General features: G+C 49.2%; 3 protein-coding genes across 8 annotated transcripts in view; 2 read left to right on the top strand and 1 right to left on the bottom strand.

The window, feature by feature from the left end:
* Fam104a (family with sequence similarity 104 member A) overlaps positions 1–4,057 on the top strand; it is a 23,804-nt gene extending 19,747 nt beyond the window's left edge. Inside the window, exon 3 of one of the 2 annotated variants that reach the window (XM_057776247.1) lies at positions 2,872–4,057. In XM_057776247.1, the coding sequence (XP_057632230.1) occupies positions 2,872–3,108 (237 nt within the window). In that variant the 3' untranslated portion in view covers positions 3,109–4,057. The remainder of the gene's footprint in view (positions 1–2,871) is intronic. The other variant, XM_057776248.1, reaches the window with a different exon arrangement.
* On the bottom strand, positions 4,016–15,547 carry Cog1 (component of oligomeric golgi complex 1). Of its 3 annotated transcripts, XM_057776235.1 has the most exons (15): positions 15,197–15,547; positions 12,941–13,182; positions 12,608–12,789; positions 12,315–12,485; positions 11,325–11,481; positions 10,140–10,350; positions 8,624–9,412; positions 8,069–8,215; positions 7,686–7,847; positions 6,770–6,897; positions 5,849–5,957; positions 5,252–5,361; positions 5,102–5,180; positions 4,662–4,696; positions 4,087–4,200 (listed from the first exon to the last, which is right to left on the bottom strand). In XM_057776235.1, the coding sequence occupies exons 1-14, from the start codon at positions 15,509–15,511 to the stop codon at positions 4,682–4,684; spliced, it is 2,817 nt and encodes a 938-aa protein (XP_057632218.1). In that variant the 5' UTR covers positions 15,512–15,547; the 3' UTR covers positions 4,087–4,200; positions 4,662–4,681. The 3 variants fall into 3 exon arrangements, with proteins under 3 accessions (XP_057632216.1, XP_057632218.1, XP_057632217.1); XM_057776233.1 differs by lacking the exon at positions 4,662–4,696 and having other exon boundaries at positions 4,016–4,200; XM_057776234.1 differs by lacking the exon at positions 4,087–4,200 and having other exon boundaries at positions 4,563–4,696.
* Slc39a11 (solute carrier family 39 member 11) overlaps positions 14,951–15,547 on the top strand; it is a 434,880-nt gene continuing 434,283 nt past the window's right edge. For 2 of the 3 annotated variants that reach the window (XM_057776245.1, XM_057776240.1), the window contains exon 1: positions 14,952–15,130. The gene's annotated coding sequence lies outside the window, so the exon portion shown is untranslated. Of the gene's footprint in view, positions 15,131–15,547 lie in introns of all 3 variants that reach the window. The other variant, XM_057776243.1, reaches the window with a different exon arrangement.

Raw genomic sequence — 15,547 nt, 5'->3', positions numbered from 1 at the left:
TGATAAACATGCCAGGCCAGCCTAGACTACATCTGGAGGCTGCAGCTCGAGAAACCCCACCAAGACCAGCTAGTTAGAAGCATACTTTTTAAAAAAGAGCTCCTTGACCTGTTAATGAGCTTTCATCTTTTCTGAACAGTGTAATTTTGGCTGATACAGTTTGAAATACATGCAACTTGACATGCAAATTTGACTCACTAAAGACTTAACTCTGGTTCTGCCTTGATTTTCAGAAAGTGCCTGTAATGAAAGACAGTAAAGAAAGCAGACTAAGAAACAGAACTTTTTGCTCCATGGGTTTCTGATCTAGGGTAGTGACCTACTTAAATATCCATGACCTCAGTGTAGGTAGCCATTCTAGCCTGTTAAGGTAGCTTGGGACAGGCCTTTGTAGAATAAGCTTTTTGTTTTGGCATTGACTTTAAGACTTATGTAACTCCAGCAGGACTGTGATGGTGCATGCTTTTAAGGCCAGCACTCAGGAAGCAGAGGCAGGCAGACCTCTACGTTCAAGGCCAGTCTTATCTACTGGTGAGTTCCAGGATATCCAGGGCTACAGAGCCCTGTTTCGAAAAACAAATAGACAACAACAATGAAAAGGAAAAGAAAATTGAATACTGCTTTAGTTGTGAGCACTGGGTATGTGCTTGTGCTGAGTAGCTTAAATCATCTGTGGGCAAATGTGAGTGTCAGGTGTATCAATCGATGCTTCTAAGCAGTGCATTTTGACTGTTTCAGGTGAGTTACCTGTGTGCATATTAGTACCTAGAGCTAGGACTTAATAATCACTTTGAAAATAGAGTAATCACTTTGAAAATAGAGATCTAGAAGCATTTATAAACCCTGTTTTTATGGGATGGAGAGATGCTCAGTGGTTAACAATGCTGGCTGTTCTTACAGAAGACCTGAGTTCAATTCTCTGCACCCATATGGTAATTGGCAACCATTTAACTCCAGATTCAGGGGAGCCAACATCTTCTAAATTCTTTGGGCACATGGTGCACATACATATATGCAAGCAAAACATTCATACACATAAAATCTTAAATCCTATTTTTAATGGAAATATATAACTACAGAAAAATTGATAGAAGGGAAAAAGTATCTATAATCCTCCCATTCTTTTAAGATTTGTTTTATGTATTTTATGTATATGAGTGCTCTATTTGTATGTATGCCTGCATGACAGAAGAGGGCATCAGACAAAAGAAGCCATTAGATCTCATTATAGATGGTTGTAAGCCGTCATGTGGTTGCTGGGAATTGAACTCAAGTTCTGAGGAAGAGCAGCCAGTACTCCTAACCATTGAGCCATTTCTCCAGCCCCGTAATTCTCCCATTCTAACAGAGTAACTACTTTGGTCTGTTTTCTTTCTAGTCTTTTCTTTCATGTGTAGACTTTACGTAGCTGTAAACATATTTCAAAGCAAATATACCTTTGTCAAGGGAACGTACGTTTTATATATATATATAGCAAAGAGCCAAATTTCAAACCAGATTCTAAACCAGCTCAATTTGTACCCCTTCCTTAGGTTTTGATTCCTTCCCAGATAAAAGAGGGTAGTTTTAATTCTAGTGTTGAAAGGCAGACATTTTTCAAGTGACTTGCTCTGATAAAGCCTCTGATTAGCTTCTTTAAGATAAGTAAATGTGGGCTGGAGAGATGGCTTAGGGATTAAGAGTGCTGCCTGCCCTTCCAGAGGTCCTGAGTTCAACTCCAGCCACCACATGGTGGCTCACAACCGTCTATAATGAGATCTGATGCCCTCTTCTGGCATGCAGAACATTGTATATGTGATAAATTAATCTTTTTTTTTAAAGATAAATAAATGTTAGGTCATGCTGTGATAGGGCACAGGGGCACATACTCAGGCACACATTGTGTGTTGGCACTAAGGTGGACAGGCTAATTTTTAAGTGTGTTTTGTATCCTACTTAAGTAGTTACAGGACATTATTTTGTGTGCAGGTTGTCAGTTACCTGTGTCAGTGGTTCATTTTGTGGACAGGGCATGACTTTTCTATCCCTGTACCAGTAAGTAGCTGATACTTCCTGGAAGCTGAGAACCTTTGTTTATTGGAAGTGGTGGATTGAATGAGAGGTTAAAACAGAGAAGTGAAGAAATAAGATGTAGGTGAAGGGCGTGCAGTCAAGGTCCATGTATTAGACCCAGCACTTCCTACCTGACAGGGTAGTTGTGTGTGAGAAGCCCAGTGTTGTGAGTACATGAAATAGCAGTTTCTTTGTGGTGGTTCAGTATATACTTTTTGGGGGATTTTTTCTCCTGTGTTACCCGAGGAGTCCCCTTCCCACTTTCATGTCTCATAGGTTGTATCACACTGTCCATCCCACATCCTTAAAATCTTTTTTCTTCTCATGACCCCTCTCTAGTTGCACATAAAGTCTGGGAGAGCTTAATATCATGCTTTCATTTTTCTTGCCGTACGACCCAGAGGACCACTTTCTGGGCATCCCACCACGCAGCACTTGTGCATTTGTGTGTATTGCTCTTTTCATAGCAGCAAGATGGAGTCATCTGAGGTGTCCATCAAAAGATGAGTGACTGAAAGCGCTGAACACACACACAATAGATCTTTTGTTTTTGGAGACAGTTTCTCTGTGTATCCCTAGATGTCCTGAAACTCACTCTGGAGACCATGCTGGCCTTGAACTCACAGAGATCCACCTGCCTCTGCCTCCTGAGTTTTGGGATTAAAGGCATTTGCCTTTAATTTAAAGAAAAATCACAGTGGAATTTTCTTGAGCCATTACAAAGAAGACTCTTAAAAGGGTGTCTTATTTTAAGCCCAAGTAAAGTCTTTTTTCAGGAAGACTGGCTGATATGACCCTGGCCTTTTCTTTTTCTTTCAGTCTTCGAGCAGCGACAGCGGTGGGAGCAGCAGCAACAGCAGCATCAACAGCCCGGACAGGGCCAGTGGGCCAGAGAGCAGCTTGAGCCAGATCATCCCTGGATCCTGCCCCAGCACCCCCCAGCCGGTGCTGCCCGAGCAGTCTGCACTGTGCCAAGGTCCTTACTTCCATATCAATCAGACCCTGAAGGAGGCCCATTTTCACAGCCTACAGCACCGAGGCCGGCCTCTGACATGATGCTCTGGCAGTTTCTTGCCTTCTGTGAAGGGACAGCACTGTGCATATTGAATATTTCAACTTAATGATTTGTTTTTAAAAGTTGCACACAGGAAAAAAAAATGCCTGTTGGCTTTCAGTCTATATTGAGTATTGGGTCAGCAGGCAGCTGTTTACGTGGGGTTTTGCTGCATTATTGTGATTTCAGAGGGGCTTGGGAGCAATTTTTTATAGGATTCTTTTGAGAGAGGGCATCAAGTCCATGTCATGGCAGTGTTTGAGGAAGTCTTTGACTGATTTCCACATCTGTCAGTTAGACATTTACTGTATGTAAGAGCCTCTTAAAAATGTGGGATCTTCAGTTTTTGTTTTTTTTTTTTAGCTCAATAAACTAGTAAAGAATATCTAGTTTCCATAGGAAAAAAAAACCCGTTAAGTTTTCTCTCCAAATATAGGAAGTTTGACTCAGTCTTGCACTGATGCTAACTGCCATACTACCTCTTAGTATGTAGGTGTCCATGGAAAGCCCTCCCTGGAAGGGAACAGCCGCCTACCCTGAAGACCATGAGGCCAAGCACTTTCCCTGCCTGGTTGTGTCTGTTCCACATTCGTATTCCCAGGGAGAATGTCACTTCAATACCTGTTTTCTTCTAGTCTTCACTGCAGATGGTACAAAGAACCCCGCAGTCTAAGAAATACCTAGTAACTGTCTTATAAATTTGCGTATTAACAGCTTAACTGCTAACCTCGAGCAGTGCCCATAGCCAAGGCAGTGGTTGGTGCTGATGAAGCACAAGCTGCCTGCTAGCTAAAGAGAGGATTTAACTCATGCTTGACAGCACCCCTGCCTGCTAGGGGGCCACATTCCATCATCAGAACCGGGAAGATTGGGGCAGTGTAGAAACACAAGCAGAGGCACCTCTGGGAAAGCGATGCAGAAGTATTTTTATTTAGAGCCTGGGCATTGTTTCCACGCTACTTTGTCATACTAGAGAGCCAGGCAAGCTTGAATAAGGAAGATGCAGGTGAGTCGTCTTCCTCGCTGGCGAGCTGTCTGAACAAGGAGCCAGGATGTGTCGGGTCACCTGCTCTGGAGAGTGCTGGGGGGCCAACCTGCCATTAGATGAAGAGGAAGTGCCTTAAGCCTCCTGCCAGCTCCCCCTCCACTGCACCCCACTCAGGCCACACGACACAGGCAGCAGCACTGAGGAGCAGGGATGGCTCTAGTAAGAAGGGCCCGAGGGAGCTGCTGGACCAGAGCAGGCTAGACTGAGACAGCTACAGTCTGAAGACGGCCCATGCGCTGCTGCTCTGAGGGCCACAGCATGGAGGCCAGCTGTGTGACATAGGAACTAGTGTTATGAAGCCTGGAGGTCAGAAAGAAAGTTGCTTTCTTTTAGGACTGTCTTCCAGATTTTAAAACCCTGTGTTTGTTGAGGACGCAAATCTTACTGGGTTTGCTGGCAGGGAATGTGGGAAAGGAGACTTTTCTGGAGTTCTATCTAACAAACAGGCAAACGGTGCTCTAAGAAAAGCTGTCAAGCACACATGTACACAACACAATCCAGAAATACCCAGGAGGGCTCCGGCAGGCTTAATGGATGGCGTCCTACCAAAACAAAACATGTATTAATAAAACAATGCTCAAGAAAGCCCACTTCCTGTTTCCCACCCAGCTAAAGTCACAGATGGGACCATCTGCAAGACAAGGGTTTGCTCCCCATGCTCTGATGGCAGTGCTGGAGCCCGTCACCAGTCACTCTCCCTACCCTCCAACATGCAAGAAACCACCTCTGTTCTGTGCTGTGTGTTCTTCATGGGCTCGAGCCAGTGGGCATCCTTCTATGAGCTCAAGCTAGTGAAACCTTGTGTTCTTGCGCCGCCATTAAAAAGCAGCCTTAGTGCATTGCCATATGGTGCCTAATTGGTTATTTCTAAAAGAGCTGGTGGGGGGTTGGCTCCTGAGTGGAGGAGGGGGTTGGAAGAACCAGGAGAGCCTCTTCTTGGCACTAACCTGGGTTTGTGTTTCGACGCCTCTGCCGGTTGTTTTTGCCTTTCTCGTGCTTGTCATGCTCAGGGGAAGCAGCCCAAACCTCAAAGAAGAAAGACGATTTCATGCGGTGAACAGTCAGCCGCGGCCCGCAGAGCCTCTCGAGCTACTCACCTGATCTGACTGGAGGCCAGTGGCAGGATGTTATGGGGTTCCTGGGAGTTGAATGTGCTGCTCCGGGAGGCAAACTGTTTCTCTGTACCAGTAACCAATCCAAATAGAACCTGCAGGTCAGAAAGGGAGGGGGCCTAGTGACTCACCCCAAGAGACAGTGGCTTCCCTGTCTAGCCATCGTTTGGGAGAGTACTTTTAAGTGCTAATTTTTCAGAATTATTCCTTAATCTGCCAAGGGTGAGACTCTTCAAAGCCATGGAGTTCACTTCTAAAACATTTATTGTGTATGCGAACAGCCGTCCATGTCCACAAGCACGCCTGAGGTCAGAAGACAACTTTCTGGAATCAGTTTTCTTCTCACATCTGGGTCCCAGGGACTGAACTTGGTGTTGGTGGTGCACACCTTACACACTGAGCCCGGCACCCATGTATTTCTTTTTGTGAGGCTGTATAAATAAACTAACCCTTACCTCCAGCATTGCTATTGAAGATCTCACCCCTGTGCCCGAAGGACTGGGGCAGACTTGCTTAGTGATTTGAACCAAATGCACCCACTCTCCTCACTAGTCACACTAGCATGGCTGTGACCCAACTTACAGAAGTCCGCTGTACTAGGCGATTAAGGTTGCTGTTGAGATGCGGTGTGAAAACATCCAGGTCAAAAGGGTCGATGAGGGCCTCTAGCCTGTCGGTCACTTTCTCAAGTCTGCGAAGAGTCAGAGACTTTACTTTCCACACACTTCAGGACAGAAAACGACCTGGCAGTTCTTACTACGATAGAAACCCCAGAGGTGGGCATTGTCCAGCAGAGTTGCATAGTGTCCTTAGGACAATCAGCCAGACATGATGCCTAAGTTATGTGTCTTCCACTTACCAAACAGGTTCTGCCTGCTTCACTTGGCTGTGAAATTTATTCAGCAAGCATTACGTAACCCACCTGTTACACAGTGACTCACTGTAAGAGAAACTAAACAATGTGCAGGATGTGGCAGGCTTTCTTTGGGAGTACCTCAGGAAAGGGGCCTCAGCTTAGGCTGTTGAACACCAGCATACAGACTATTGTGAGATTGTGCCCCACCATAGCTAAGTAGTACAGGACACACAATGGGGGATGTTTCCCTGTGGTGTGGCCTCAGGGCTGCCCAACTGCTCAGCTCATGGACACCACTACCAAGACAGGGTTTGTCTGCTTGTAGCCCTGGCTGTCCTGGAATTTGCTCTGTAGACCATGCTGGCCTCAAACTCAGAACCGCCTGTCTCTGCCTTCAAGTGCTGGGATTAAAGATGTGTACCACCATTGCCTGGCAGCTTTTAGATATTCTACACAGTGCAAGACATAGTTTATTGCTGGCGCAGACAAAGCTCTAAATCCTGGACCTGAAGTGTGGTTTCAACTGAACGCTGCACTCTCCTGCCACTGTAAGTTGGGAAAACCCCAAGAGGAAGCCTTCTAAGTATACTGTCCATTAATTACATCAGAAAGAGGCTGCCTTGGAGGCGTCTAGAAGGAATAGTCACCTGGAGTCTGGCTTGCTCCGGCCACTCTTCACTTCTTCCCCCTTGCTGGTCAGAACGATGTTGAGGTAGCGCAGGTCATAGAGGAGCTGCAGGGCTCGATTCTGGGTCACTGGAAATGTCCCTTCTTTCTGCAAGTGAAGGCTGGCTGGTGAGGGGGTGATTGCTTACATGGGTCTCAGAGCAGCTGCAGGTTCTGCTTGTATTACAGCTTGGTACAGTTTCAGAAGGTGCCACTGACACCCACAGGTTCAGTATAGAACCCTGGTCTTAAAATCCCAGAGACCCAGCCCTTAAAGTCAGGCTCTGGGCTGAAGGTGGCTATCAAAGGGGCAAGGTTTCTTGCCTGGAGATGTATATGAGCTCTGAGGCCCAGAAGGGAAGACTTCTAAGTCAGGATGGCCCCGCCTTTAAATGTTCCCAATGAAATAGGACAAGTCAAGGATCAAAGACACAGGTGTAATGGTGGCCAAGAGACTAGGGCCTCCTCCCATCCTAAAAAGAACCTCTGGTGCCAAAGGTTCCTCCATCTTGCATCTCACTCAGCAGCCAGCGTGGAAGGGATGGGTGTATCTCCTGTGTGTGGAAGCCACTCCCAGCTGGGCAGCCTATCTACTGCTATCTGATCCTGCGTACATCAAGGGTTTAAAGGCTTGCCCAGAGCATGCATGAGCAAATGGTGGCACTGGTGCCGGAGCTTAGCTGTTTTCACTGTGAAAGCTTTTACCATGCTGTCCACCAGTCCTGACTTCAGGGTGACAGAGTCAACCTGCGGAGCTGAATGCCTCTCCTAACACAATGAAGCATATTTATGGGACCTGGGCCAGGGCTGGGCAATGATGCCATCCTGTGCCCCTCATACAAACTGCCCAAATCCAAGAAAAAGGTCTGTTGGTTTGGGAAAACATTGGATATCTACCGTTATCTGTTGTTCCTCTGTGAGTTGCTCATAGGCAGCTGTGACTTGGGCCACACAGGTCTTCAGCATCTCCTGCAGGGTCACCTTGGGCAAGGCATGGCCTCCAACCCGATTAACTTCCTGGCACAAGCTAAACAGGAAGGACTGTACATACCAGGACGGCTGAAAGATAAGAACACGTTGCTAAGTGCACTCAGCAAGCCCCACGCGGTCCTCACTTAGGATACCTTGACCTCTTCAATCAAGCATCTGCCCACTGAGCGAGCGCTCAGCTGGTCCTCGGAAGGCACACATGGAAATGGCTTTCTCAAACCACCCCGCTCCCCCAGAGCAGTTTGTCCCCTTCTGCGGCCCAGGCACCCGTGACAGTGGGACAAACTCACTTGCGTAGGGAGGCGTATCTTGGACGTGACACTGCTGCCAGACTCGGTCTCCTCTTGAATTTCTAGTTCATCCCAGTTGGTGGCAGTGGCCAGGATGGAGCCAGCGTCACTTAAAAGCAATGACTGAGTGAAGCCACAGATCAGGAACTGGTGATAAGAAGAGAACAGACCATCAGTTCCTCGGGGCCCTCGCAGCTTTGGTTTAAAATGGCCAGTATGTGGGTGGCAAACAGCTAGCCCCATTCCCCTGGCAAGTCAACACCCAGTGGGAGGATGCAGTTGCTAGCCACCTTAGTAATGCCAGGTGTCGCCTGGATGGAGACCACAGAGGGCTGTGGTATTGACACACAAGCAGGAAGCAGGATTCCCTGTCCAGGTTGGTAAGAGGGAAACATGTCATAAAGTCTAGGGTGAGGATCAGAAGTTTACACAGGAGCTGCCTGGCGCAGGTTACGGCAGCTATGAATAAGCATTAGCTATGAATATGTCAGCAGGACTGAGGATGGCCAGACTGGAGTAAGGCCCTAAGAAGTCCCATCACGCCCTGTCACTCACTTTCACAAGCGCTGAGCTCCAGACCCGGTAGGCCACGACGCTCTGTTGGAGCAGGACTTCCTTCACTTCCTGCCACTGGGCCTGCACGGGGAGCACCTCCTGAGCTTTCTCCTTTCCCTGCTGTTTCAGAGCCCTGGCCTCTCTTGCAGGTTTTTCCAAGCCCCCACACTTTCCCACAATACATTGCTTCAGGTGAGGGCACAGTTCTCCCAGGGACTGGCAGAGTCTGGCCATGAAGAGGACTGCATGCAGTTTGCTGCCATGAAGGATATCCTTCTGATCGCGTGTGACTTCTTCAATGGTCTGCAGCTCTGCCTGGATGCAGTCCACGATGTACTTGATGCAGGCCGCGGACTGAGTCCGCAGCATGTCCTGCACAGTCCCGGCATCTGCATGTCTGTCAAAGGCAGAGTTCTTAGCCTGGTGCACGGGAGAGGGGTCCTTGGGCAGTGGTGTGTCACCGGAGGGAAGGTAGGCCAGGAGGTCGTCCAGTTTAATCTTCAGCTTAGAATCCAGGGCAGAACAGAAGCTCTGGACCCCAGGGCTGACCGCTTGGGCTTTCATGGAGAGGCCACTATTGGCAAACTGAGGCCGGTTTGCCACGCTGACCCAGGCAGCATCAGAAGGCAGGTCGCTGGGACTCTCAGACCAGAGGAAGAGAGACATGTTCTGCTCAAAGTGGACGTGCTTATTCGATGTGGAGTTGCTGCTCTCCAGGTCCTGCAAAGCTGAGACCAGAAGCTCTTTGGAGCTGCTGGAGATGGATTCAAAACCTTCTCTGGTCAGGGTCTAAAGAGGAGAGCAGAGTTTCGGTCATTACTTCATGGAACTTTCCAAACGAGCTGAAATGGCAATTTATGGCAGCATCTGGAACGTTCTTGACCACACTCAGAGTGAGTATTGGCGCCTGAGTGTGAAATGCCACGCAGGCTCAGGGGTTAACGGCTTGCTCTACCTTTGTGGCACTCTGGGAGGTTGTGGCTACTTTAGGAGTGGGTTTAATGGAAGCAAGGCCACCGGTGTCTCCTCAGGATCTGTGCTGTTGTCCCTCCCATCCCATCTGCTTCCTGTTTGCCACAAGGTAAAAAGATTCTGCTGCATGCTCTGGTCACATGTTCTGCCTCACTACAGAGGCTCTAACATGCTCTGGTCACGTGTTCTGCCTCACTACAGAGGCTCTAACATGCTCTGGTCACATGTTCTGCCTCACTACGGGCCCAAACCAGCCAAGTGACCATGTACTGAACTCTCAAAACTCTGAGCTAAAATACATGGCTCCCCAAGGTATTTCACAGCGATGAGAAAAAGGGCTAACGCTGTCAGCACTGTGTGGCAGAGGACAAAGCATCATGGAGGGGCATCTGACAGGGACCTGCTAATTCTCTTAGCTTTTAGAAAATTTAGATGTGGTAGGAAACAGGGAAAGAGAGCATCCAGTACACGAGGGCATTTTCACCGTGGACAAAAGGGCACGCTAGGCGTGGGCATCAGGCGGTCCACGTGATGCTTACCGCACCTGTAACCGATCTAAGAAGAGCTGCTGCATCAGGTCCTCCCAGAACAGGAGCGGCTTCTCCAGAAGTCGCTGACACACCACCTCCCAGCTGTGGCTGGCAGACTCGTTGGTGAGCAAGTCCCACACGGCATCTCTGATCCCTGCGAGACCTTTCATGCTCTTCACGTACATAAGCAGGTTGGTGATCCCATTCTTAATGTCTTCACTGCACCTGTAACAAGACCACTTCCTTGGGCTCCACTAGATTCCTGACTTCTGCATGTATGTGTATGTGTGTGTGTGTGTGTGTGTGTGTGTGTGTGTGTGTATGTATGTGTATATACACACACTATAAACTGGCTGGCCTGGAACTTGCTATGTAGACAGGCCTGTTTCCTACGCACTGGGATTGAAGGTGTACACTAGCATACCTAGCCTTGATTTGTGGTTTTTATTTCATTAAGAAAAATTCTTAGAGCTTCATTTGAAGCCTCTGGCCGAGTCCATCAGCACATTTCTAACTGGACGGAAGCAGGGGTTCTGCAGCCCTTAGCAGGCCACGTTTTATCTAGAGCTCCATGGCATGGCTTCAGAACCAGCACATTAAACAAAAGCTCAGAGTAGACATAACTCAAACATAAGGAGAAAAGCTTTTACTTACTGTTTCAGAAAGATAATTTTAAAGATATTATTATTATTATTATTAGAGACAGGATTTCTCTGTGTAGCCATGGCTGTTCTGAAACTCATTGTGTAGTCCAGGCTGGCCTCAAACTCAGGGATCCCTCTGCCTCCCAAGTGCTGGGATTAAAGGCGTGCGCCATCACTGTCTGGCAGAGATTTTATTTTTAATGATGTGTACTTGTGTGCTTGTGCAGGTACCCCCAGAGGTCAGAGGCAGCAGATCCCCTTGGAGCTGGAGTTACAAAGATCGATGTAGGCCCTGGGAACTGGGTCCACGTCTTCTGGAAGAACAGCAAGCGCTCTAGACTGCTGAGCTATTTCTCTAACCCACGAAAAAAATAGCTTTCTGATTCTCCCACACAGATACTAAGAGGGTACAAGGGGAGCAGTGCACCCCGAGTGGGTGGCTGACATGTGCCACGTCACCCAGGTGACTGAGAGTCTCAGCGCATGCCTCCCAAGTGTGGCCACATCAGAGGCTGCATGCAGGTCAAGCCTCGGGGATGCTCTCTGACTGCTTACATGTCGATCCATTTCTGCAGCGTGTCCTTCAGGTACTCCTGGCTGATGGGATGAGCGAGCGTCCGTAGCTCTGGCTGGAACTCCATAATGGAGGCTGGCAGGTATCTGAACCAGCTGCACAGCCGCATCTCCCCTTGCAGGACACCGATGCCCTTTCCTGGAGAAAAGCCAAGGGAGAAGAATCCAGGCTGTGCTTTGAACAACATATTAAGAACTAAACAACCAGCAGGGAAATCCTAGCCCACTGCCCTTGTGGGGCAGTCTGGATAAAGGTTAGATAAAGGAAGAATAGGAAATATCGGGCCTTCATTGTGTGTGGCAGCTTCCCCACACTCTGCCATTCTGCTGGTTGAGAAGAATAGAACAGCCAGGAGAGAAAGGAGGGCAAAAAATGGAAGGAATGAAAGAATGCTGTACAGTCGTGTGTGTGTGTGTGTGTGTGTATGAGCACGTGTGCGCAGATGGGATCTTGCCATGTCACTCAGACTGGTCTCCAAAGCCCTAGTGGTCTTTCTGCCTAAGATTTCTGAGTATCTAGGGATACAGGCACATGGCACCGAGTAGCTAGGGGCAGGGTCTCTCTGTGTAGCTCAGGCTGTCCTGGAACTCACTCTGTAGACCAGGCTGGCCTTGAACTCAAAGAGATCCTCCTGCCTCTGTCTCGTGTGTGATGCCAAGTAATAGGCCTGCCACTTCCCGGTTTCAGTTTAACCTCACTTCCCCAGGGAAGTCCTCTTTGGCCTTGAGAAGATCTCTTCAGCGTTGCTAGGCAACCGGTACTTTGCATTTACAGCAATGACTATGCTTGGCATCAAGCAGCACCCTGCACCGCTGAAGATTCAGCATCTGCTTTTACAACTCAACTACGATGTTCACAGGGCAGGAGACGGAATCTTCCCAGTTCACTGATTTATCCCCCAGAACCTGGCATAGGAGCTGGGACATGGGGCAGATCAGCTGACCGAATGAGGAGAAAGGTGCTGAGCTCACCTGTGGGATGCTGGCTTGTGATTGTCTCCAGGGTGGAGAAGAGCAAGCCACAGGGCAGGGATGGGTCGGGCAGCACGCCTTCCGGTAGAGTGTAGAAAAGGGCATAGGCTTGGTTCAGAGTGGTAGCCAGCAGCTCCACCAAAGAGCAAATCTGGGCCTTGATGCTAGCACCTGGAAGAAGAAGTCACCCTCTCTTAAACTTTCCCTTTACTGAGGCTGGACACAGGACACGTCTCGATACACGCCCACTCCATCCCGTTAGAGAATTACATTTTAGAGGAAAGCATACCCACCGTGGTGAGGCTGGTTCAGGAGTTTCTGAATAGTCGCTTTTCTGGCCATCAGGAAGTCTGTGAGGGCTTGGCGGGGAGAACTCTCCTCCAGAAGCATTACAGAGCAGAGGGCCTCGGCCACAGCCTGCTCTGACACATTCTGGCATCTGAGCAGCATCTTGCTTTCATGCAAAATAGTTGACCTAGGAAGACCCACAAAGATCAACAAGGAATGGCTAACATTTGGGGTGAAGTATCTCACTCCAAACTAGGTGAGAAAGAAGAGGGACTCCGGGACACAGTAGGGATTAAGTGAGGTCCAGACATCCTTAGAGCCAGGATGCTTTCACTTACCGGAAGTGGCTGGCTGCTGCCACCTGCCGGATGAGAATGGGGAATCTCGAGAGGATGGGGCTGTATCTGGAGCTAGAGGAGTCGAGCTGGAGCAGGCTGTGCAGGTGGCAGCAGAGCAGGTAGAGCTGTGTGGCCTGGAGATGCTGAGAGGCTTCCATGGAGCTCCAGATCTTCTCGGGGATCTCGAACAGCAGCTTGATCTGGGCAGCCACGCTGTAGAATTTCTCGGATGGTGGCTGCGCCTGGAGGGCAGAAGGAGAGCGAACAAAAGCATGGCTCCATTTATACGGGCTTGGGGAGAAGTCGGGGGATACTTTAAGGTTTGAAGCTTTTGCCAGATGTAGTAGTGCACACCTTTAATCTCAGCACTCAGGAGGCAGAGGTAGGTGGATCTCTGTGAGTTCAAAGCCAGCCTGGTCAACACAGCGCGTTCTAGGACAGCCAGGGTTTAACAGAGAAAACCTGTCTTTTTTAAATCAAGTTTCATTAAGCTAGACTTAGTACCACTCAGCCATGGGGCAGTGGGGTCTGATGCAGGCCAACATCTCCCCATCTAGTTATTGGTGGCAGAAGCCCTTTATACAAGTTCCTCCTTTGTCTGATGTCCAGCCTTCCTACTTTCTCTCCTCCCTCTTTGAGGGCACCAAAGATTTCTGTGCTCACTGTTCATCTGGCCCAGGCTTCAGGCCTCTCAGTCTTCCCTCTTACCTCATGAATCTGTCTTCGTTAATGCTGTGTATGTGTGTGTGTGTGTTGGGGGCGGGGCGGGTGGATTAACTTTGGCTCTTGTGTGCTCCTCCCTATCCGCCATGAGAGGCAAGCAGGTCTTCAGACATCAAATGCTAACAGTTTGATCTTGGACGTCCCAGGACCCAATGCCGTGGGAAAATTAATTTCTATTCTTTATGAACCACACAGTGTCGAATATTTTGTTAACAGCCTAGCTGGCCGGAGACAATCTCCCAAACCTTAGTCGTCCTCACTGAGGAGGACCCACACCTAAAGCACTTCCTCCACAACTGTTATGTTAGACGGACACAATTTTGGTGATTAATCACTTTCATGCTGAAGTATTTTCTACTGTTATTCTAAGTTATTTCCATTAAATAAACTGAACTTCTCATGGATTTATTTCTTTGGTTAGAATGTAAGCTGCAGGAAAAGGATTTGGGAGGCTTCTTTTTGTGATCTGAATGGGGAAGGAATTTGTGGGGCTGCCCTAGAAATGCAACAGCCATAACTATGAAAATCAATACATTTTAAAAACTAGGTTTATATAGTTAAAGTTTTGGGGGCTTTTGTTTTATTTTTATTTTTTTGGTTTTTCGAGACAGGGTTTCTCTGTGTAGCTTTGGAGCCTGTCCCGGAACTAGTTCTTGCAGACCAGGCTGGCCTCGAACTCACAGAGATCCCCCTGACTCTGCCTCCCAAGTGCCGGGATTAAAGGCATGAGGAAATTAGCCAACGAAGTCTGGTTCTCTGAAGGGGGCTGTACTTAATGCATAGACTAGGGAGTGATAAGGACCAATGTGTTTCCAACCTTCTATGCCCATTTTCATTATACTTGCCCAGTTTTTTTGGTTTGGATTTTTCTAAAACCCAAGTAGCACGAGAAAGCTAGCTCTGAATGAGAGTTGGATTGTGTTTTTGCTGTTTCTTCATCTGAAGTTCTCCCAGCTTAAAAATATTTACGCTATATGTTCTCTGTTCACGCCTAGGCCAATGGCCACGCTTAGGATGCGCTTCCCACCCCACCATTCTGCATCAGGTCTTTAATGTTTCAGGGAACGGAAGACAGGATGCCCTGAATTTTCTAGACCAGCTTCGTTGCCTAAAATGAAATTGTTCGCCTATTACAAGGGGGAGGGCCTGACTGCTGAGGATGCCCTCCCTCAATCCTCCAGGCTCGGGTACCGGGTGGGATGAGGAATGAATGACTTGATGGGAAGGTGTGAGCAAACTGGAAGAATCTGTTCCTTGACTGTCGAGAGACCCCTGGCGTTTTCAGTTGAAAGGGAAGGAGAGCACCGGGAACCTGAGGGACGCGAGGGAATCGTCCGGAAGTCCGGGAAGGCTCCTGAAGCAAAAGGCCGGTCGCCTTTTCGGGAGCAGACCAGCGTCCTGAGCAAGGCCAGCAGACGCCTCCCCGGAGTCCGGACCTGCGCGAGGGGCGGGCTCCTCCGGCGGAAGGTGAGGGGTGGGATCCGCCGGACGCCGAGGGCGGCGGGACGTGGCGGGTTCGGGTCCCGGACTGACCTGCGGGGCCCGCGGGAGCCGGGGCGCCGCGGAGCCGGCTTGGCGGAGGCGAGCGCAGTATTGATCGGTGGCCCGCACGGCGTCCACCAGCCCCTCGGCGCAGCGGCGCATCTGGCCGATGGTGTCGGCCGCCTCGATCAGGTCGCGGTAGCGCTCGCCCACCATCTGACGCAGCTCCTCCTTCTTGTGCTCGATCTCGGCTCGAACCTGGCGCTCCAGCCCGCGGATTTCCTCCGCTCCATGCGTCTCGAAGAGTGCGTTGGGATCGCGCAGATCCAGCCGCTTCAGAGCCGGGGAGGCGGTCGCGGCCGCCATGGTGCTGAGCCAGTGGCCACCCGGCCGCTTCCGCCT

The sequence above is a fragment of the Chionomys nivalis genome, chromosome 7 (assembly GCF_950005125.1).
Source record: "Chionomys nivalis chromosome 7, mChiNiv1.1, whole genome shotgun sequence".
NCBI lineage: Eukaryota > Metazoa > Chordata > Mammalia > Rodentia > Cricetidae > Chionomys > Chionomys nivalis.
The sequence above is the reverse complement of the archived record's forward strand: the minus strand, read 5'-3'. Positions and strand labels throughout refer to the sequence as shown.